Source organism: Corylus avellana, chromosome 3 (genome assembly GCF_965113065.1).
Source record: "Corylus avellana chromosome 3, dhCorAvel1.hap1.2, whole genome shotgun sequence".
Lineage (NCBI taxonomy): Eukaryota > Viridiplantae > Streptophyta > Magnoliopsida > Fagales > Betulaceae > Corylus > Corylus avellana.
Genome location: NC_142492.1, coordinates 34,094,895 through 34,118,092, shown reverse-complemented (window position 1 = coordinate 34,118,092; position 23,198 = coordinate 34,094,895). Strand labels below are relative to the sequence as shown.

Below are 23,198 nucleotides of genomic sequence, written 5' to 3'. Positions count from 1 at the left end.
TTCTAAGCAAAGGATATTGTGCTTTCTAGAACTCATGATTTTGTAAATATTCATTCATTGTTACAATATGTTACTATTTGATACAAATGCATGTTAAACAGTGTAATGGGAGGATTGTGCTTTCTAGCTAGAATGTCTTTTAGGTTTTTTATTGGGTTAAATACTTCGGTTTCAAAAAGTGTTACAGGTAGCACTTGTCGTAAATCGAAATACTAACTTTGTACTTCTGCTTAATAACCTATCTTTTTTTTTTTTTTTTTTTTTTTTGTATTTTGATTGGTTGTACTTTTTCTTTGCATTTCGAGACAAAAATTGGGATGTGGTTGTAGTAAAGGGGAGAAAAATATTTTGATTTTGTTGATCATATATTTTGAGAGACAGTACTTCTGAGATATTTGTCGTTGATATGTGATTTACTGACAGTTAGATATAGTGTCATATATATATATATATATATCTGTGTATTTTTAGTAGTTCATGTTCTCTATGCATTTGATGAGTGTGTTCATATTTCAGGAGAGACAAGTCAACTTGAATGAATTTCTTGACTGCAGCCTCCATTTTCTGTATTAATTGTTTACTTTTTCTGCATATTGTGATTTGGTGATATAATAGGTGATTCTAAATCCGTATTTCAGTATATATAAATAAAAAGTGAAGAACCATGACAAAGCAGATAGAAAACCTGGCATGAATAACAGCACTAGAAAATGAAGGAAGGATTTATGAAAAGAAAAGCTTAATTTATTACAGAATAATCTTCAAAACAATGGGAGCTGAGGCTTTCTAGTGAAGAGGCCTCATGAGCTTAAGTAATTAAGAACCGAACTTGGACTTAATAGAATTGACAACACTGTCTTCTACTTGGAAGGTCTTTGTCAAAACGTTGTTGGGAATCGATGGCTTTGAAGCAAAGAGATTTAATGGGAGCACAGCAGCTCCTGGCAATTGGCTGTTGAAAGAGGTGAAGGCAAGGGCTTTCTTTTTGCCAACATTCCTTTGGAAGTGTACGAGTCCCTTGGGAATCACAAAGAGCTGCCCAGGACGCAAAACTTTTGAGAAATACACGTTCCCAGTTGTCACAAACCCCACAAGCAACCTCCCTTTGATGACCAGAACAGTCTCAGATGCACGAGGGTGAGAGTGGAGTGGATTAACTCCTCCAGGGGCAAAGTCCACTCTGTTCATTGACACCCCAAGGGTGTTGAGCCCAGGAAATGAAAGAACATTAGCAGATGTTAGATTGGTGCCAAAGATCCCTGTTGTGTCACCCTCTTTGCTCAGCCCATCAAAGAAAAAATCATCTGAACTTACTTTTGATGCAGGTTTGCAAGGAAAGCCATTACCTGAAGCAGAGGCACTCAAATCAGCAACACACAAGTCCTGTAATGAGTCAGGGTCGGCCAAGAGGGGAGGCAAAGGGAGAGCCAGTAACAGAATGAGGCAAGATAGCATGCAGAAAGGTGAAGTTGATGGATTCTTCATCATGGTTGAGGAGGAAATTGGGTTGTCTGGTGGTTGTTGATGATCAAGGTGATATTTATATCTTTGTTCCTATCCCAAAAAAACCCATTATTAATCTTCCTTTTTGGTCTTGTAATTTCTCCGAATGACACTAGCAACAAAGGAAAGGTCCACTGTTAGATGGGTTAAGTTTTGTTTGACAAGCAAGATGATGAAATCTTAGGTGTTAGATGAGAGATATTCAATAGCTAGCTAGGACCAGCTAATTAAGGTGGTGCCTACTTCTTGACTCCGTCAAACCGTGTGAATCAGACATTGACATTGTCGTGGCCAGAAAATAAAAGAATTTGAAATTGTCTTTATGGAGATAATTTAGTCGTCGAGGCTCGAGAGTAGTTTTAAGGCCAAGTATCTCGAAATTGCTTGAGAAATGCGGTGTTTTTATGATGTTCTCTTAGTCCTAAGTAGATATTATTTTCTAAAAAAACAAATAAAAAAGTAGCCCTTATTTCTCTCTCTTGATTTTAAAAAAATAATATTAACCTAGGACAACAAAAAAAAGAAATTAGAAAAACTCAGGAGAGTACCTAACATTTTTTCTTTATCTATATGTTTTGTTCTTGTGCCGTGGAGATCTGTTCAACCAGATATAGTTTTAGTGGTCTCTAGTTGTTTTTCATTGTAGAAAATTTCAAGTAAGTCATACTTTGGCTTGTTTCAAAACCGTTTTGTGCAGATTATTTCTTGGCTAGCCTAAATATAGAGAAATCAACCCAATTTTTGCCCCATTTCCCAATTTTTGTTAAGTAATGTTACACTTACTCTCACCTCTTCACACCCATTTTTCACACCCATAGGAAGCTTTTAAAACCACAATTGGATTAAATTCCAATAAAAATCTATCTTATATTCAATAGTAATTTTTAAAATCACCCATAAGTGAGAAAAAAATAGGTAAAATAGAGAAGTGAAAGGAAATGTAACATTATTATTTTTTGTTTGAGCGAGCTTACATCCTGCTCTCTAAATGTTTAGCTAAAAAGGCCACCTTTTTTTTTTTTTTTTAATTTGAATTATGCTACTTTTTTTTTTTGATAAGTAATTTGAATTATGCTACTCTTCGGTCTTCACATCCATTTCATATTAATCGAGATAAAGCCGCTTCAAACATCAATATAAAATAAATGTGAAAAAAATATTATTATTTTTCTTCTTTATTCTTTCTTTGCAACACCACTTCAAATCCATTAGAGAGAATGGAGAATAAAAAAAGTGGAAAGCAGTTATCTTTTTGGTGAGTTTTTGCTACAAGACGGATGTGAACGTTCCATTGCTGAGGTTGACAAACGAAGGGGCATATGATTGAAGTCTTGGTTGCACCATCCTCGAAAAATCAGCATACAACAAGAGTCAAGACCACAACAGGAACCACGAGATCGAGGTGGGAGTCTAGAAGGGCGGCTGGCTCTTCAGATAATTAATATACTATTTCATTTTTATCACCTAACATTTAGTTATTGACTTTCTTGCACACAAGTTGCAACATCTTTATCAGAAGAGAAAGGAACACAAAGCAAACATGTTCACATTCTCTGGCTACCCTCTTTTACGCGTAAAGACTGAAAGGGCTACACGGCGTTGGCGTTTACTTGGAGCTTGTCCGTGCATTTAATGGTGTACATTGTGAAAATTATTTAAATTTTGTCAAAGTCGTATTAATATTGATATCATATATACTATTAGATGCACCAATTTTAAATCATGATCGTAAAATAAATAATATTTATTTTCATTTGAATGGGAGAAAATCAAGGAGAATGAAAAAGTGGTTTGAGCACTAAAAAAATGTTTTACCCCATCTCTTGGATAGCATGATCCTTACATTTTAAGCAATCCTTTGGACTGCTTATGAGCAATCCGAACTCAAATTTCTTTAGGAATGAAGAACCAGTCATCAAAGAAAGCAATCAGGTTTGGTTTCCAAATCCAATGTCAAAGCTTCATCCTGTAAGTATTTTTTTTTTTTTTAAAAAAAAAAAAAAAAAAAGAAAAAAAAAAAGGTGTATGAAAAAAAGATTTACAGCTCATCTAAATACAGCAGAATGAGGGTTTTACTTGGTGCTACCTGTCTAAGGCATCTTGGCTGATGGGAATCACACCAGTTGGTGAGACAAGAGCATCCACCAGAATGTCATTTGGAGTGACTGGTATAATTCCTTCATCCATTATCTGCAGAGAATAGGATAGAGCAACTGCAATACCAGAGGCAGTCATTTCAAGAGACTCACAAACCCTTGGAAGCTGAATACAAGACTGTAAATAATTTTTAATATGAGAAGTCATACATACCAAGGAGGGGTTGTTTCCAAGCATTTGCCTTTGCGAGCTCTTGGTATTTCTTCAGGAAGGCATCATAATAACTAATGATTTTCATCAAACAATAACATTAGTGATGCACAACCTTAAATTTATTGGTGCATACAGATAAAAGGTTAATTTTCATGTAAAAATACAAATAATTAAATTTCTTCAAAATGCACAAGAAAGAAAGAGAGTGTGAGAGAGATTTTTTTATACAATCATCACTCCTCTAGCAATCCCATTAACTTGGCTCACCAATTACTTGGAGGACCAGGATAATATAAATAAACCAATAGTTATACTTTTTTTTTTTTTTAATTTGGTCGGAATGAATACTTATACTTCAGGAGCTTAAAAAACGAGATTTTATATCAAAAGGAGCAGATGATATCTCTTAAAAACTCAGCTCCCACAATTTCAGAGGGTAATTAGAAAGTTTAGGTAGGCCAAGATTCATAACCATACCCTCCACCACGACCCAGGCGCCTTCCAGATCTGTCAAATGCTAGTCCTGTGGGCAGAAAATCAGCCAAATGCTGTTATCTACATCCTGTGTTTTGCAATTGTAAAGCATTTTAGAAGCAATTAAGAGAACAGGGAAAATAGTTCTACCAGGTAAGAGGAACAAATCAACTGGCACATTTGCTTGCATAACTGCACCAACATAGGTCCTGATACGTAAGTCTTAAACCATGCATATATGTTTAGGTGCATCTTTGAAATATAAAGACAACCACAGACAAAAATCAAACAAGAAGAAAAGAAACAAAGACATTGCTCAAGAGAAGGTTTTAGTGTACAATGTGACCAGGTTTAGCTGAATTAAGCATGGAAGTTGTGACATGTGTTTAGGGAATAGCCCAACCCCCTGCCCCTTCCCCCCAGAAAAATCAGTAAAGGTTTCACTAGAAGCAAAGATTATTAATAAGTATTTTAGCAAGTTCAGTGAATCTAGGAAATACTAGGATTAAAGGGCTCTAGTTTCCAGCCCAGTCTTCAATAACTAAAACGTCTCTTAAAGTGCTAGCCATAAATGGAACAGAGGTAACAGGCTGGGTGACATTAAAATAGCTAAAAGCCTTGAGGTCCTAATGTAGTTCTCTGACTGTCTCTCAACCTGGATGATAAGTTGCAGATTTAGCCAGAAAATTCACAAGGCCCAAAGGTCATCAGATATAAAGAACAAAATTACCATCTTCACGTTCATTTCCATCACTATCCACCGGAGCTGGTTCTAAGATGTTCATCGAATTCGCAACAAGATCATCGATACATGAGATGTTCAGCATGCGCATGTGACTATTCTTGTCCTCCACACGTGGAACATAAAGCCTTTTCCCCACCTGTGTATGACCATCTTGATTTAAAGGGAAAAGATAAGTACTTCCCCAAGTGTAAAAAAAAGTACATGGTAAGCAAGCATTTATTAAAGAAATAAAATTGCACAAACTTAGCATATATATAGATAAGCCGGTTTGTTTGAGTCAAATGACTAGTGGGATAGGGAAGCAATTATATGTTGATTCTATCACTGAGTAGCAAATGATGGTGTACGAGAGTTTTGGTTGAGGTGAATGTAAATTCAGAGTTTCCAAAGGAGATTGAATTGAATGTGTGTGTGTGTGTGTGTGTGGGGGGGGGGGGGGGGGGGGGGGAAGAGAGAGTTGGAGAAACCCACTACATTTGTAGTTTAGTACCCTTGAATTCCAATGAAGTGTTCAATATGTCAAGCTTTTGGCCATCCAAGTTATGCATGTTTGAGAGAGGAGAAAAGGGTGTGGAAGCCTTAAAAGATTGGCAATCAGGTTGATAAGGTAAGTGAAAAGGAAGAGGGAAAGCAAGTTGGAGATGAGTAGTAAATTTGGTTTGATTGGAGGACAGAGGGAGATGTCTATTGAAGATAAGGAGGAGAAAGCTTGGTTTAATTCGTTTGCTGTGTTTCAAAACAGAAATGAAATTGAGGAAGGGGATGTATCACTTGTTAGGGAACAGGTAGGCAGTCTGGCAGTCCTCAAAAAATCCTTGAGGCAGCCTTATTTGAAGATCACAAAAGAGTATAGCATTAAGGGATAAAGGGAAGAGTAAGATAGGAGAAGATGCAGATAATACCAAGAGGGATTTTTCTCCTACTATTTCTGGTTAATAAAATTGGTAGTATGGAATATTAGAGGTCTTAATGATCTCTTCAAGCAAAAGGAGGTAAGGAGTTTTGTGATGAGAGTTAAAGTGTCTTTGATTTGTCTTTTAGAAACAAGCGTAAAAGTTGAGAAGGCTGAGAAGATAGGAAAATATTGTCCCAAGATGGAGGTTTCTTCATAATTATGATAACCATCATCTGACAGAGTTAATCAGCTGACGAAGAGGAAGCTAACAGAAGATCAAATTAGTGAGATGCAAAAAGATGTTACAGAAGAGGAAATAAGAGAACTATGTTTGAAATGAAGAATAATAAAGCTCCTGGCCCGGATGGTTTTTCTGCTGTGTTTTATAAGGCAGCTTGGTCAATAGTTGGTGATAAGGTGATTGTTACAGTGAAGTCTTTTTTTGAAACATAGAAGCTACTTAAGAAGGTCAATGCTACTATTATCACTCTTGTGCCTAAAAAGTGGCACTCGTGTTGGATACTTTGAAGGTAGGAAGGGTTTAAGGCAAGGAGATCTGATCTCTCCATATCTTTTTGTGATAGCTATGGAAATGCTGTCTAGATTGATAGAAGAGGCTTCTAAGAATGGAAAAGTGTATAGTTTTCATCCTAGATGTTCTGAAATTAACCTTACTCACCTTTGTTTTGCTGATGCTACTGCTATTTTTGATGGCAAATATAGAACAAGTAGAAAAAATTAAGCAAGTTTTACAACAGTTTGCATACTTGTCAGGATTGAAAGCAAATCCAGCTAAGAGAACATTCTACTGTTTTGGTGTTTCACAAAGGATGAAGGAGCAGATGCTGGCGTGTTTAACTATGAAGGAAAATTACCAGTAAGATACTTGGGAGTTCCATTGATTTCCACAATGTTGTCAGTTGCAGATTGTACAATGCTTATGAAGAAAATTTCAGGAAGGATTGACTCTTGGCCGTCGAAAAATCTGTCATTTGCTGGTAGATTGCAACTGTTATCTTCGGTTTTATATGGCATGCATGTTTATTGGTCTAGCATCTTCATTTTTCCTAAGAAGATTATTAGATCAGTAGAACAAAAGTTCAATCAATTTTTATGGAATGGTAATGAAGTTTGTCCAGCAAAAGCAAACTTTGAAGCAAAAAAGGAAGGAGGGTTGGGGTTGAAGAGGATAGAAGATTGGAATAAGGCAGCAATTTTGAAGCATATATGGAATCTGTTCACAAAATTAGCGTCTCTTTGGGTGGCATGGGTTAAAGTGAATTTGCTTAAAGGGAGATGCTTTTGATAGATTAAAATACCACAGAATTCTACATGGAGTTGGAGGAAAAATACTTAAGCTGAGGGATACAGCAAAGTAGTTCATAAAATCCTTGGTGGGAGATGGAAGCAGGATACATTTATGGCTGGATTGGTGGCATCCGGATGGCATCATTTGTGATCATTATGGTTATAGGGTAGTATATGATGCAATGAGCAAACTGGGGGCAAAATTATCAAGTGTAATAAAGGGGAAGGAGTGGGAATGGCAACCTGCCAGGTCAGAAAAATCTTGTGAATATACAAAGTAAGCTGCCAATGGTGAAAATAGGAGTAAATGATAAACCTATATGGGTGATTTCGAAGTCAAGCAGTTACACAAGTAGAGACACGTGGGAGGCAATTCGTGACAAGAAGCCAAGGGTTGATTGGTAGAAACTGATTTAATTCTCCTTTGCTATTCCTAAGCATGCATTTGTGTTGTGGCTGGTGGTTAGAAACTGTCTTTCAACAGGAGATAGAATGTTGAAATGGGGCTATAAAGGAAAGGCTAAATGTTTGTTTTGGAGAAATATTATTGAATGCAGAGACCATTTGTTCTTTGAGTGTGAATTTAGTAAAAGAAATTGAAGGGAAGCGATGAAGAAATGCCTTTTGCCTGATATACCAACAGCTTGGGAGGAAATTATGAACCAAGGAATCAGAGAACGGAGGAATAAGAGCTTAAGAGCTTTGGCATCTAAAAGCTGGCTTGGGGTGCAGCAGTTTACAACATTTGGAGGCAAAGAAATGAGGTCAAGCATGGGAACCAGATAAGAACAGAGGAGAAAGTGATGCAAAATATTGGGTGCGAAGTGAGAAACAGAGTTATGGGAAAAGGGAAGTTTAAGAAAAATGATAAGAATGTAGTAAAATGTACATGGTGTGTATAACATCTGTTGATTTTGTATTGATTAGATGGAATTGCTGTAGGTAGTTGCTTGTATAGCATCTGTTATTCCAGCGTTTTGCTGGAGTGTGTTGTATATCTTTAGGAAAAAATATCTGCCCAACAATCATATCTACATGATTTTCTCAAACAATTGCAATATATAAGTACATTGGATTAAGATGCTCTAAAATTTCTTCAAATTAAATGGTCCGAGACAAAGCACACACCTTTGGCAGGATTTTGCAGAATTTCAGACAACAATTTGGACGTGTCAACTTCACGCAAAGCATTGCAGCTTATGTAGGCACACAATCCCGTGCTGGACTGAAACCACGGAGACTTCAAAACAATACTCTGAATGTCATTGTCTGAAAACAAAACAACAAGCACCCAAGTGGATGGGATCTGTTCTGGTCCCAGCAGTGACGGACAAATGAACAGCAATAAGATTAGTAGATCACGTACCTTCTTGGGATCTGAGTGCCGGGTCCATGGCCTTGAGGGCCTTGCGGACCCTGGACCGGAGGGCTCGTTTCCGCTTGAACAAGGCGTCCAAATGGTCTTGTTCTTCGTTGTGGTTCATCGTCCTGAAGGTCAAGGTGGCGCGTGGCGCGTACGAGAGTGGGCGAGAGAGGTAGAGTGGCTTTGTTGCTGGTGCGGTTGTTGAGGGTGTCGCCCACGGTTGGGTCATCAGCTCATCAGCTGTACCAACGCTAGTTGTTTGACATCGACCCCTCAACTCTTTTTGATTTACATAGGCGCCACATGAGAGTTTTATATTTATGTTTGGAACCGTACGTACGTACTAATCTCTTTTATTTATTTTTTCCTACTTTTTTTCCAACATGTAGAAAAAGGAAAGAGAAGTTATTGGAGGAGTGTGGAAAGTTTGGAAACACAAGAGGCGTTTGATCTAATGACAAAGTTAAAGTGCATAAGAGAAATTACGTGCTTTATTAAAAATATAAGTTTTGAAAATGTACTTAAACGTCAATTGAGCCTTTAAAATAACGGGTTGGCCTTTAAAATCTTGTATTTTTAAAAATACACTTACTTATCCGCGATTTGAAACGTAATTTTTTTTTTTCGCTTTTCAAAGACTCAAGAAATATTAATGTTTATAAAGAATATTTGATTTTCATATGTATCTATTCCATAAGTCGAGCAAAGGCCTAATGGAGTTTCAAAATAATCAATTGTTTTTTATTCTTTTCTTCAAACCAAAAAAAAAAAAAACTGCTTAATATTCGCGCCGGGTTGGGGCTACCGTAGTTCTAAAAAAGGTTGTTGTTCAGTTGTCAACATCGTACCAAATGATGGGTGTCCATCACCCTAACAGAACATTGGAAGTAGTCACAGTCATCCCAAGTGTCGTTGGGGTTGGTCTTGTCCAATTACAATGATAACATGTGTTGTCACCAAACAAAAGAATATGAATAATCACTCAATTCTAATTTCTTATATTTTCAGTAATACTCATTTCTATTCCTCAAGAAATAATCATTCCGTTTACAGAGCGTTACTGTAAGACAGAAGGAATAATACATGACTTTTACACAAAATATGTTGGAACCAAGAGACTAGGCGCCAATAAAAAAAAAGGGGGGGGGGGGGGGGCGCAAAAGGGAAATTGTAGCAGGAGAATATATAGTTCTTGAAGAGGCTTGGTAACCAGAGATAAAAACTGACATAATCCTCACATAGTGAAGGAGAATGCATGCACAATCCACAAGCAAAAGATTTACACAAGCCTCAATTATCCAAATTGATGTTGCAAGCATGATATATACCATTATAAAACAAAAGGGTTTGGATCCATACATGTAACAACTCTGATGGAAGAAACAATAATGATACAAACTAAATAGTTTATGAAGAGTTCATAAAAAGCTCTCTGATTCTCCACATTTTGGGGTATATGCTCGTCAGCCATGAATATCTTGGTCTCTCCTTTTCTGCCTTCCTTGCATCACCAATAGTCCCCCAGCATGCACCCCAACAGCTAACCTGTTTTAGTTTTCAATCAATTGCCAAGTGGGTGCCTGATATGACAATTTAAATCACTATTTCCATTTTCTGCCATCCCAGTTACTGTTTATGTTGACTCTCTTTCCCCACTACATCAAAGTCGATAGGTTGCTTTCAAGGTGACAAGTTGCTGGAGACGTGCTATTTTCACCTGCACACTTGCACAGCATTGAGTCAGGATTTCTTACTTTTTTTTTTTTTTTATTGGTTCAATAAAATTACTTTATTCAACAAGAACTGGATACATAAGAGTGATCAAAACAGGGATTATATAATAATGAAAAAAGGATGAGATGCTTATCTTCAGAAAATGTTTTGCCTCAGTAAGTATGCAAATGTGCAGACAGACCAGAAAGTAGCACAACTCTATAATCTTTCATAATTTTTGAAAATTGACATTAAGCATCCATTACTTCTTCTTTTTTGAGCATTCTTGAATTACAAGAAGTGTGTTCAAGGGCATATATTTGTCTAGCAAATAGAGCCACAAAAAGTGAGAACATTAATGAAATGAAACAAACAGTCATCAGCGTAATTGAGACAACACCATTTGATTTGTCTCATGCCATGAAAGTTTTAGAAAGTTTTAGATGTCCCTATCCGAACCAAACCAAGGCAGTTTTCAGATAAAGATTTGTTGAGTACATGAGGCAATAGCCACAACTGTTGCTTCATCTCAGTATAAAGTGCCAAAAGGAGAAGGCGTTTAGACATCATCAAACTACTCATGGAATTCCAGAGGATGCAACAAATGTCAAAAAACTTTGCTGCATATATTTCAATAGTAAGAAGGATAAAACTGCAAAGATGATAATAATCCAAATTAGTATTTTTGGTTCTTTAACCAATCATCACACTGTTAACGTGGAGCATCTATATTATTCGAGTTAACTGAGAACAGAGCAGGTTGATTTAAATGATTCAGTATTGTTTAGACATCATCAAACTACTGATGAAATTCCAGAGGATGCAACAAATGTCAGAAAACATTAATTGTTAAGGAAAGAGAGCACTTATTACCACAACAAAAGAAGGTAGAAAGACCAAGAGCTTCATGAAGAAAAGAAACATATGTACATCCTAAGCAGAAAAGAAACTGCAACCAAAAAGATAATAGTTTTAAACATTTAAATATTCATTAACTTGGTTTAAGAACTGCCAGTTCAGTATGCTACACCTTTTCCATTATAGTGAAGTTTTACGTTTGTTGTTTATTTTTTCATTAACACCATAACTCTGAGCAAAGAACTTCTATGAACGCATAAGAAAATATCTTCAAACTTTTAGTAATTCAAACTTGTGAGAGGGACTGAAAAGAGCCTAAAACAATTTGTGAATGTATGCTCAGAGAAATTCATACTAGTTTCTGGCTCTTCTCCAGTACATGATGCATCCAGTACCTTTACCACCAACTGGATTTTAGCCAATAGCAAAACTACACATAATTTTCGAAAAATTCCCATTCAGTACAAATAGCCCTAATATTAATGTCATTATAAATTCTGGATAAAGAAGCCGCATTTCCTCCGACTTCCTATCCCATCTCCTATAACTCTCACTAATTTCCTAAACTTGCCTTGCACTACATGCTCTATTTTGTTTTGCAGTGAGAGAGCTATTTAAAGAATCTTGAATCATAAGTGAACAAATTATGAGAAGTGAGCACAAATAATTAGGATTAAACAGCATTTACCATAAAAAAGATTAGGATGATAATCCTGCATCATTCTCGTCAATGGGCGATGTCACAAGGTGCCGAAGCTTCCGCAGATTTCGCGATATCTCTAACAAAAGTGTTGTTCCTTCACTATGTTTCTCGAGTGTCAGTGTCTGAGCAGCATGGTCTAAGAATCCATTGTCTGCCTCAAGGGCCTTCACCCTCTTACTAAGATGAGACAATTCTCTTGTTAGTACAGGCTTCCTTGACTTTTCTGCAACATGAGAAAGACTAATTGATCCTTTGATCGATACTGGTATTGGAAATGCAAAAGAATCATTATAGACATGCTGATATTGTACTTATGTAGATTTTTCAGTATGTATTCTATCTGCTAATCATCTATAAGCTTAAAACACAATCATAGTATACATGCATGGATATATGTGTATGTATATTACCTAACTCATCATTTATATGCTCAACACTGTCAAAGCTAGACAACGAGGAATAAACTCCATTATCCAATACCAATTGATTTCTCTTGTCCAGTTTTTTAAACCGTCCCAGAATAGGGCTTTCCTCCCCTTTAAAACCTTTCAATGATTCACTTAGAGTACCCCCTCCATTTGCCTCCTTTGATGACACGGCTTGGTAATTATTGAGTGCAGTTTCTCCATTAATCTCCACTTCATTAACACTAGCACGAGAACCACCACTTTCAGATTTTGCACTCAGAGGTGAGGAAGATTGTGCTTTATAGTCGCAGTAATCCTCCCCAGCCTCCATTTCGCATTGCTTGAAATCATCATCTTCCCTTGAGCATCCATATTTTCCTCTATATGCCTCAAGTTCAGCCTCTATAACTTTGAAATCTTCCTCTCTCTTGGCAAGCAAGTCATTTGTTGCTTGTAGGGCTTCTTCATCATACTCTGCCTGCTCCTCCATCATTCTCTGATACTGCAAGGCCTCCATCTGAACAGCTGCCTTTTCTGCTTGTAACCGGGTGATCATTGCCATTGCATTGTTAGCTGCAATAGCCGAAGCACTTCTTTCTTCATCGAGTTCCATGTATAAAGCCATCAGCGATTTGCGATCCAACCGAACCTGTCTCTTCAAATGATGCAAAATGGAATCACTATCAGCTTCATTTGTCAAATTCTCTTCAATAGACTCTGATGCAGACACTGTTTTTTCAAGTGGGGATTTCCTTGTAATCCTACCACCCCCCCACCTAGGACTGTTGGAAGCTGAATCTGTTAGTGGGATTCCAAAGAACCTGTTCCCTCTACCAAAGTTAGGACTGTTGGTCTTAGAGGCATCTTCATTCAACTCCTCAGCTCCGGTCAATAATGGCACTGTAGCAGCTTTAACATCTTCCCTAACTGGAATTACAAAAAATTCAGACACTAAATTAAATTAATGACCTTTTGGATCTCTTCTTACAGTGGGACATTATGAGAAATTAAACAACAAAGCAAAAGCAAGAATGAATTATTGAAAGCAATTGATCATATTTCGATGCCAATAAATGATTTGAGTAAATCAAGAAAAGAATTAAGACAAATTGAGATCCTAAACTCACATGGAGTATCAGGATTAAGTGCATTCAAGCCATCCTCATCCTCCGGAGGCGAATTGTTCTCCGAAATAAATTTGAGTTCCGTGTATCGGATGTGGGCCAAATCCGAATTGCGAGATTCCTCATTTCTCAATGCCAAAAAGGGTGTTCGTGGTGAAGAAGCAGGAGCCAGTGAATACGCACTAGCGCCTTTTCCCTTTGAGTATGATGATTTCACCTTCAATGGCTCTCCACAGCAGGAGCAACAATATTTGCTACTCTTCTCAACCTGCACAAAATCATCCTTCCTTCCTGCGGGCAAACTCAGATGAATGTGGCTATCATCCTCAACAAAGCACTCAAGATCCTTATGCAGAATCCCAACCAGAGCCTTATACGTGTTACAATCAGATTCTTTCTCTGTCGCAAACGAAAGGAGGCACGCTTCACACATGTTTCTTATGTCCGACATTTTCTTGTGGTTGTGGCAATATGCCAGAGACGAAACTTCCTTCTTGTGAGCTTCGCACACCGAATCATTGTAGTAGAAATCGGGGTTCCTGTGGACGAGTACATGGTCGATTCTGGTGCAAAGCAAGCAAGGGACTCGCAATTCGAAGAACCTGGCGTATTCATTGGCGACAAACGCAAGAAACCCATCAATGAAAAGCAGAATTATTAACACCCATTCGAGAATTGCGTATACCAAGAAATGTGGGAACTTTCCCAGCTCTTGTTCCACATAACGTGGAAACGACCGCTTAGCCATGTTTTTCTTGATCCAGAAACAGGAATTATCTTAAATCCTTTTTATCTATGTTGTCGTGATTCGATCAGAGAGGCTGGTGAGATCGGTGGAAGATCATGACCTTGGTGCGACGAAGCGACCGACCCAGATCATGACCTTTCTTTCTTTCTTTCTGTGCTTTGATGTCCGAGGAAGGATGTTTGGTTTTCTTCCTTTGCCCATAAATAGAAATGCGCTTTGAGGATATTGAGGTTGTCAGTCGGACCGTGGAGCTGAAATAACGGTCTATCGTGCACTTCTCCAACCAACCGGCCAACCGTGGAACGACATCGTTCCTTGACAAGATTTTTGCGCGGGAAAAGTGGGCTAGATTTGGTGGTTATTATCTCATTAACACTGATAATTGGCGTTCGTACAGAAATTACATTGAAATTCGGTTTTTTTTTTTTTCTTTAATATATACTTGAAGGAAAAATGTATTAGTGTTGGATTTGGTTGTTATATGACATATCAATCTCATTTATGGCTTCTTGTCAGCTAATTTTTTTCAAACGTCATCCAGCCCAAAAAAAAGGAACCGTGCTCCCTAACGTGACAGTGTGACATCTAACCTCCCAAAATTATTAGCCCAGCTTCCGTGAGTAGCCGACCACCCCCAATTGAACCTTCGAGAGCGGTTGCAACCACCCCCAACATTCGCTTTGGTGATCGCAGCCACCAAATTGGGTGGCGGTTGGGGGTGACCGCGCCAACTAGAAAATGGGGAACAAATTTCAATTTTTTGTCTGACATTGCACTGCAACGTTAGGGAATAAAGAAGAGGAAATGACAAACACGGCTTTCAAAAATCATTCCCGCTATGGTTACTTTAGTATGGGATACCGAAATACCACCGATTCTGCCAAACTAAAAATAGGCTCAAGCAAATAATCATAGCAAAAGACATCTCCATAAATTTCATCGCCATTAATATAATAGATTAGAATAATCCACAGGATTGACATTTCATTCAAATACAAGAGTCAAAGAGTCTCTGATGTCTATTGAAACCATATAAAACTGGCTTCTGCTGTGCCCATCTCTTGCGTGGTTGGGGAACTTAATTAGCTTAGTGACCAACAAGGAGATCCTAAAAGATTATACTTGGGTATCATCACTAGATTAAGAGCTAGCTTGTAGAGAAAACATTTGCAGACATGTAAGGTGATATGCATCCCTGGACCTGAAAACAAGTCAATAATTTTAATAAGATCTACAGCAGTAATCAATAAATAAGGATCTGTTTGTCATGACAGAAATAAAATGAATGATAAAGAGAGCTTAAATGTTGTTGGATAAATTGTGAATGAATAAAAGGCAGTATATCACAGCATATTGATCATCCCAATTTCATGCAATGCTCAAGAGCTAAAGGAGGCACAGATGGCCCATCTTTGGTTTAGAGAGCTGTAAGGAAAAATGATGTGGAAAAAGGGATAATCTAGCCAAACCCAACTGGTTGAGATTTAAGGCTTCATCAAGTTGGGGTGAAAGAAAATTAAAAATTATTCAAACTTTTCTCACACTTAAATACATGCAGACAGGAATCAAGCAAGAGACTGTACAGAGATATTCCTGTAAAGGATCGTCAGAAAAGACATGTTTTCTTTTCCAAAAATATACCCCACAGGAGGATGAACTGTTACCTGCAACAAGCAAGTAGGAATTTGGATAAACCCCTGCAGAAAAATATCAACCTTTTCGAGAGTGCTCTGAGGGACAGGTGTGATCACATATAGCAAACCTTTAAAAGTGTCAATGCCTCTCACTATCCCTGGTTCAAACAAGAATCAAGTTCATGGGGTTGTCAGGGTAATCAAATCCAAGGATAAAATTGAACATGGAAATGGAAATATGAAAATAAGACATAAAATGGTTTATGAAAACATTTCCTATAGAGAGAAGGAAATATGATAATAGGACATAAATGGTTTATGAGAATTCCGAGAGAGAAAGGAACTACAATCTGCTATCTTGAAAAGGTACTGAAACATTTACTACCATCCCAAAACTTAATAAAGCTTACAACAGAAGTAAAAACCTGCTCCAATCAGAATATCATTTATATTGCATTTTTTCTTTCCCGTACTGACTCTAATGGATGAAGCAGTACGTAATGCTTTGCAGGAAATTCTTGCAATAGGATGGTGCTAACCAAAGGATAAGAATATCCTTGATTTTATCTTCCAAAGAAGTCTGCCACTGGCAATATCAACCATGAAAATTATTGATTGGTTGATTGAGAGAGAGAGAGAGGATCACGAGAGCTTCTAGCACATTAGCATTGTAAATACACTCTCTAGTATGCTAAAACATAAATATTTCTATCAACATCTTTATAGATGACAATTAGAAATATCTCTTATTTGTAATTCCTAATATGAACCTGCTCAAATGGTACTTCCTTTGTAGCAAGATGGAGGGTGAGGTCGTAGGTTCAAGTTCCACCAGGTGCATGTGTAACTTACTACAATCCTACAATTCGACCACAAATAGGCAGCCATCCATTGGAGAAAATAATTCTAACTCATTTATATACTCAAAATTTATACTCTAGCACTCCAGGCCAGCGTTACAATGGACACAATTGTGAGTAATTAAAAATACTAAACAGCTATACAAACGAGAGAAAGCAAATAATAACCGATTGAGTAAGGTGACACAACAAAGTAAAAGTGACCTACCAAGACCAACACACAAGGGCAACTTTTCAGGGTCTTCAGAGCTAACCGCCAAGCCAACAATGGTTGCATTCAAACTGAAAAATAGCTCAGAACTTGGGACCTAGCATCAGAAATTTGAAATATCTATAAGAACCTGAAATAATTTAACAAATACATGAATACATTCGTGGATCACAAAAAAGTTAAAAGCAATGTTTCAGAGATATTCTAATGAAGCAAACTATCTTCTTTGAATTCTATCTTAATATTTTCCGAGACAATTCTTTACTGCAGAGGAAAGGAATATAACAATTAAAATGGCAGTTACACAAGATGTACCGAAAAGTAAAATTACTAAAATTACACTACAGCAATTCAATCAACATCTCGAACCGACCTGGCAATGGAGATGTCTGATCTTGATACTTGACACTGGAAGTTCATAAGGAGAGTGAGAGGCAAGTGCATGCGCAAGTTCTTTGATAGTGGTGATATTCAGGTTACTAGGAAAGCACTGCCTGAAATATGCCATTATACGCAAATCGCGTAAAAGCCGTGCATCCTTTTGCACTAGCACCCTGGAAAGCAAAATGGAGATAAGATCTAAGGAAGAAAAGCTGCAACTCCAGCAAAATTCATGTCTTCTAGCAATAAATACACCACTCATCAAGGCAACAAAATGTATAAAATTGAAGTACATTGATAGCCGACCTCAATTACTTTGTTTAGGAGAAGAATCAATATGAGTTAGTATTAATTAACAAGAATTCCTTACATACAAGATCCAAGAAAAAACCTAGTATAAATGTAACATTCAACCAGCCAAATAAACCCTAAATTATTTTTATCTTAGTATGGTAATTTGGCACTTGCATCTGAACTACTGTGGTCACTATAACCCACTTTTCTTTTTCTTTTTTTTTTATCATGAAAGATTTTCGTTTATATCGAATTGGGCTCCAGACAAGGACAAGAAGGTCAGAACACCAAATGATCCTCATGTATGAAGAATGAAGGCCAACATACAGTGAAGCAATTCATGATTTACAATTTGTACATAAGAAATTGCATTCACAATGTAACATTTTCGATATAAATTTGGAGACAGCTAAGAACTTACGATCTGTTATAAGAATCCTGACGAGCTGAATTGATTTCAATTAGATTAATCATCCCATCATAATCCTCATCTAACCAGAATGCCCCAGCTGGTAGATTCTTACTCTCAGCAGATATGTTTATTTTAACTACGTGGGTGGGAGCAATGTATTTCAACATATCCACCAATATGTCATAACCAACACCTGCCACACAAGAGGAATGAGGAGCAAATAGTGTTGTTAGTGTAATAAAGAAGTAATGTAACATTAGAGGAAATATTTTCATATCATAAATCAAAAGAAGAAGAAATTAAGCATTCGAATAAGCCTGCCTTTCACCCAGCCAGGAGTATTTACGACAAGAGGCAATTCAGTCTTAGTAGGGTTTTCGTTCTTGTTGGACAAACAATAATCCTTTCGATAGTAATCACATAGGGTAAATACAGCATTTGAGTATGCCGTTGGATCCCTTTTTGAAGAGACGTCACCGAAGAAAAAGCATCTGAGAGGAAGTAAATAGTATGTCAATATATGTATTTTTTACTATAGAGTGTAGAAGTCAAGGAGAATGGCCTCTTACAACATAAGGAACGACTTAAAAAGAGAGATGGAAGAAAGCCAATGAGGTCTAGCTCATATCACGCTTCATCCCGTTGTAAGCACAAGATGGAATGTAAGGTCGTGGGTTCAAAACTCACTAGGTGTAAGCATAATTTACCAATAAAAAAAAAGGGGGAGAGAGAGAGAGAGAGAGAGAGAGGTGCACCGCATAGAAATAGAACAGTCCATCAATATTACTTAATAGTAAATCCTTAGGGACTGATTACATTTTAACATTTCATATGAGATTGCCTTTGACAGACTGAGCTCATGTGTTAGGTCACAACTAATGTTTGATGCAAATTCATAAAGTGGCAAGATCCCTTCTAAAATTCTGCAAAACAAAATTTCCAGCTTTATACTAATTGTGGGGATCCAAATTCTAATTCATACATTCTTCATACTATTGGAAGCTCCATACAGAGTTTCCACTTCTTCCATGACTGGAGTTTTTACTAAAACCAAACTGTAAGCTTAGAGTTCCCACATTGAACCAACAGTTCCTTAAAATTCCCTCAAACTCCCACAAATAATTCTACATTCTATAACATTTTTATAAGATGAGGAATGAGGCAAATCAATCTTCATGTTGATCACATTTTTTCCATGATTTATCACTTAATTAGCTTCAATATAATATCAACAACAAGAAAACAAGAAGAATAAAATTCTATAAGTTAACCCAAAAGAAAAACATTATTATAATATAATCATAATAATGGTAATCGATAATGCAAGGGTTATGGCCAAGAAGGCCTATTGACAGGACCATGAAAAATCCATCATTACAATGATTAACCTTTCACAGTCTGAGAGACAAGCAGCAGACTTAACCCTGCTCCTCGTCAAAGACCAAACATTCCAGTCAGTCTTATTTCGCAAATAACTATTCAACACATATTTTGAATAACAAATAGTAAACTCTATACCATATCACGTATAAATTATTGATCCACTAGGAACTTGCAGTTTTTGAATTTAAAAATGAAGTTTACAACTAGTGAGACGAGGTTCAACAGTTCATACCTCTCTGGTGTCTTCAGACATGGGATCGTCAAATCTATTTCAACAAAATGAAAAAGAAATCTGGATAAGTAATTAAACAAAGAACAAAGACTAAGACTCCTGTGAAATTTTAGAAATACAATGAATTGACAAGATTTTAAGAAAGCTAAAACCATAAGTAATTACCTGGAGTTAGTTTGTCAACTAGAGTGAGGGATACAAAACCAGGAGGAGTAAACTCGGGCTGACCAACATCTGTATCCAAATAAGCTACTTTCTTATACCTATAAACAGAAGTAAAATAAAATTTAAAGGGAAGAAAAACTAGAGGCAAGAAGATGGAAATATCAGCAAAGAAGGCAGGATGAAGCTAGCAAAATTATCCACCAAACACTCCCCCCTCCATTCACAAATAAAATGAAAAAGCAAAGAAAACATATAAATCAATGCTGAATATTATAAAGCCAATTTCATACTTCAAATGGAAGAAATAGCAACTGGAATATATTTCAAACTCAATGCAAGCTATGGAGGTGACGGAGGACATACTTTATATAAAGATGAAAGTGAAGTATAACTTTAATTAACCCAAATAGATATACAAATGAGGATCATAATAGCCACAGTTCAAATAAGTGCAAGGAAATCTTACAATGAAATAAATTAACTGAAAGCAATTAAACAAACCACTAATGAACACAGCTGAACATAGAAATATCAGACTTATGATGTAGTAAATGGAGAGCATTCCACACAAAATTTCAGTGTAAATCACAGAACTCAACCGTACCAGATTTTAAATCAAATTAACCTAGTAAAAAAAAAATCAAATTAACAAAAACACATTACACAATAATAGCACAACTTCAATTCAGCTTTACTCCATTGACATATTAACATTCCCAGCCGTAGAATCCTAAATTGGAAACACACCCATGAAAAGAAAATAGAAAAAAAAAAAATTGTAAATATAAGTTCACTTAAATTGAATCCATACATACTCAAAGAAACCCATTCAACAAATAAGCTGTAAAAGCAAATAAAACCAACAATTACAACAAAAATTAACTAGGGACAGAGATAGAGAGCATCGACCTCTCTAGAAGGACATTGAGGAGGTAGCGGGAGAAGGTGGTTTTGCCAGAGTTTTTGGCGCCGCAGATAAGAGCAATTGGAGGCGGCGAAGTGAGCGAGTCGTATGCTATCGAGTCTGCGGCCTCGGACCACTCCTCGGGTATGTAGATGCTCGGCGATGGGCTTTCTGGTTCTAAAAGCGCAGCCATAGCTTAACTCACTTCTCTGTTTCTCTTTCCCTCTGGTCCGCTTTGTTAGCTCTCTTTCTCTCTTTGTCGCGTCTAGCCAAGCCGCTACGCGAGAATATTTTCAGTGATCAAAAGGCAAAAAGCCTTCAACTTCAAAAAGTACAAAGGCCCAACTCTCGCCCCTCGAGTTCAAGAAACAGTCAGTGCCGTACGCACTCACAAATGACTGTACGGTACGGACAAGTGACAGGGTCTTCGTGGAGGCAACGGAGGGCGACGAGACTGGTAGGCTGTACGGTGATAATATGGACAAGGAGACCCACCGGCGGCGAAAGGAAAAGGAGGAGGAGAGCTAGTACAGCGTTTTCCGCTGTCTGATTTCCGATATTTTCTTTTCTGAAGGAGAGCAGCGAGGACGTGCTTCGCGGCTTCACCGGATAGCCGAGCCGCTACGCGAGGTGGTTGTGTTTGAATGAAAAGGGACACATTGATTCTGTGAAGAAGGAGAAGGTTATGTCTGGGTCGCCGCCCAACTTTCAGATTCGTCAGGTACGACGACGTACGAGCTTGGCTCACCTCCTGCAAACAAGATAAACGGCGGAGATTATTATAATACATGGGGGGGGGAAGGATAACTTTAATAATTATCATTTTTTAACTAATATTTACTGTTTATTTTTACACATAAAAATCTCTAATAATTTATAAGTTTTTTTCATTATAAGCAAACCAAACTCGTTATATACCCCTCCTTTCAGCTGATTCGTGTTTTCTCACGACAATAGCATGTGTTTTCATAAGCATGTAATCCATGCAACACACGAATTCCATTTTATCATATTTATGTTTATATTTTAATTAGAGATTTATTTGTAAAAAAATTGTTCAGCAAAATTATGTTTTCCCATGGCTTTTCAAACAGACAAATTACACGAAATATTGCGACTTATATTTTATAGAAATAAGTAAATTTATTTAATTAATTAATATTTTAATACACTTTAATTGAAATCGGGTGAATGGTTGAATCAAGGTTTCACACCTGCCTCTGGAAGTTCCAGTACCAAGTGACATTTAATGCTACTTGAATCATGCACACCTCTAAGCCGTGTCTCTATTTTAATACTCTTTTCTTTAATTGGTATTTGTATGCCACTTGTGTCGTCACATACGAATACTACGTGTACTAAAAAAATAAAAGGAAAAAATACATATGAAAGTATTCACACATTAAACATTTTAACTCCCAAAATTTTGAAAGAGACATATAACCCCCTAAAGTTTCACACCTTAGCAAAACAGTACATCCGTTTATTTTTGCAGTTAGTTTGGATGGAAAAAATTTTCTATGCCCAAACTACCCTCAATGTATTTCACTTTCCCTCTCTTTCTCTCTCTCCCCCTCTCTCGGCCAGCCACGACCACCAACACAGCACAGCACTCATTCTCCTCCTTGGCGAACCAGAGAACCAGAGAGTGAGAACGAAAATGGGTTTTATTGCACAGCACAACACAGCAACGTCAAACAAAAATATCCCAAACAGCACAGCAACATCATGGGTTTTATTGCAGAAGAACAAAAATGGGTTTTATTGCACAGCACAGCAACATCGAAGCACGCCGTGTACTGTGAATCACGGCTCTCAAACAAAACACAGCACAACAACATCAAACAAAAATATCCCAAAATCAAGCCTCAGCCATTTCCGTCCACCACATCCACCCACAAAATTCACAAACAAATAAATGAACAAAAAGTTTAATCAAATCAAAAGAAAGATAACTGCTGGGCATCGAACTTTGATGGGTTTTACTCAACAAAAAGTATAATCAAATGAGACACAAGACCTTCTGGGCATCGAACTTTGATGGGTTTTATTCAGAAAAAAATCCAGCAACATCAAATAAATCAAATCCAGACCCACCAAACCCCAAAAACCAAAAGAAAGATTACGGACCTTCTGGGCATCGCTGGGAACGCCATAAGGAGGTGGTCGTCGGCGACGGTGACAGTGGGGAGAGGAGAGGACGCATAGTGCAGCCTGGGTGCAGAGAAAATGGGTTTGGGAGGAAAAATGCGAACCGTTATGGTGGAAGCTGATGGACGGGTTCGTCGGCGGAGCTGGTTCTGTGCCGTGCCGGCCGCGGTGGGTGGGTCTCCAGTGCGTTAGGTGCGGTGGTCGGCGGAGGGCGTCGTGGCTGGAGGTCGTGGCTGGCCGAGAGGGGGGGAGCGTTTGGGGAGAGAAAAAAAAAAAAAAAAGGAAAAGTGAAATATATTGAGGGTATTTTGGGAGGAAAATTTTTTCCATCCAAACGAACTGCAAAAATAAACGGATGTACTGTTTTGCTAATGTGTGAAACTTAGGGGGGTCATATGTCTCTTTTTTAATTTTGGGGGT

The 23,198-nt window shown here is 37.4% G+C and overlaps 3 protein-coding genes and 1 pseudogene across 4 annotated transcripts; all 4 read right to left on the bottom strand.

The window, feature by feature from the left end:
• Positions 1-704: 704 nt before the first annotated feature.
• On the bottom strand, positions 705-1,643 carry LOC132175570 (germin-like protein subfamily T member 2 pseudogene; annotated as a pseudogene).
• A 1,634-nt stretch (positions 1,644-3,277) lies between these two features.
• On the bottom strand, positions 3,278-8,865 carry LOC132175422 (5-formyltetrahydrofolate cyclo-ligase, mitochondrial). Of its 2 annotated transcripts, XM_059587370.2 has the most exons (8): positions 8,602-8,865; positions 8,364-8,504; positions 5,018-5,182; positions 4,438-4,479; positions 4,291-4,336; positions 3,814-3,884; positions 3,590-3,716; positions 3,278-3,469 (listed from the first exon to the last, which is right to left on the bottom strand). In XM_059587370.2, the coding sequence occupies exons 1-8, from the start codon at positions 8,825-8,827 to the stop codon at positions 3,457-3,459; spliced, it is 831 nt and encodes a 276-aa protein (XP_059443353.2). In that variant the 5' UTR covers positions 8,828-8,865; the 3' UTR covers positions 3,278-3,456. The 2 variants fall into 2 exon arrangements, with proteins under 2 accessions (XP_059443353.2, XP_088370875.1); XM_088514749.1 differs by lacking the exon at positions 3,278-3,469 and having other exon boundaries at positions 3,586-3,716.
• Positions 8,866-9,942: 1,077 nt separating this feature from the next.
• On the bottom strand, positions 9,943-14,289 carry LOC132176096 (putative myosin-binding protein 5). The gene is made up of 4 exons (XM_059588222.2): positions 13,407-14,289; positions 12,283-13,206; positions 11,858-12,095; positions 9,943-10,315 (listed from the first exon to the last, which is right to left on the bottom strand). Exons 1-3 carry the CDS (start codon positions 14,149-14,151, stop codon positions 11,869-11,871), a joined length of 1,896 nt encoding a protein of 631 aa, XP_059444205.2. The 5' UTR covers positions 14,152-14,289; the 3' UTR covers positions 9,943-10,315; positions 11,858-11,868.
• A 788-nt stretch (positions 14,290-15,077) lies between these two features.
• On the bottom strand, positions 15,078-23,039 carry LOC132175913 (Pre-mRNA cleavage complex II protein family). Its single transcript, XM_059588004.2, has 10 exons — positions 22,758-23,039; positions 20,633-21,378; positions 19,724-19,821; positions 19,559-19,592; positions 18,265-18,434; positions 17,953-18,136; positions 17,230-17,410; positions 16,854-16,953; positions 15,816-15,943; positions 15,078-15,352 (listed from the first exon to the last, which is right to left on the bottom strand). Exons 2-10 carry the CDS (start codon positions 20,818-20,820, stop codon positions 15,299-15,301), a joined length of 1,137 nt encoding a protein of 378 aa, XP_059443987.2. The 5' UTR covers positions 20,821-21,378; positions 22,758-23,039; the 3' UTR covers positions 15,078-15,298.
• Between the last annotated feature and the right edge of the window lie 159 nt (positions 23,040-23,198).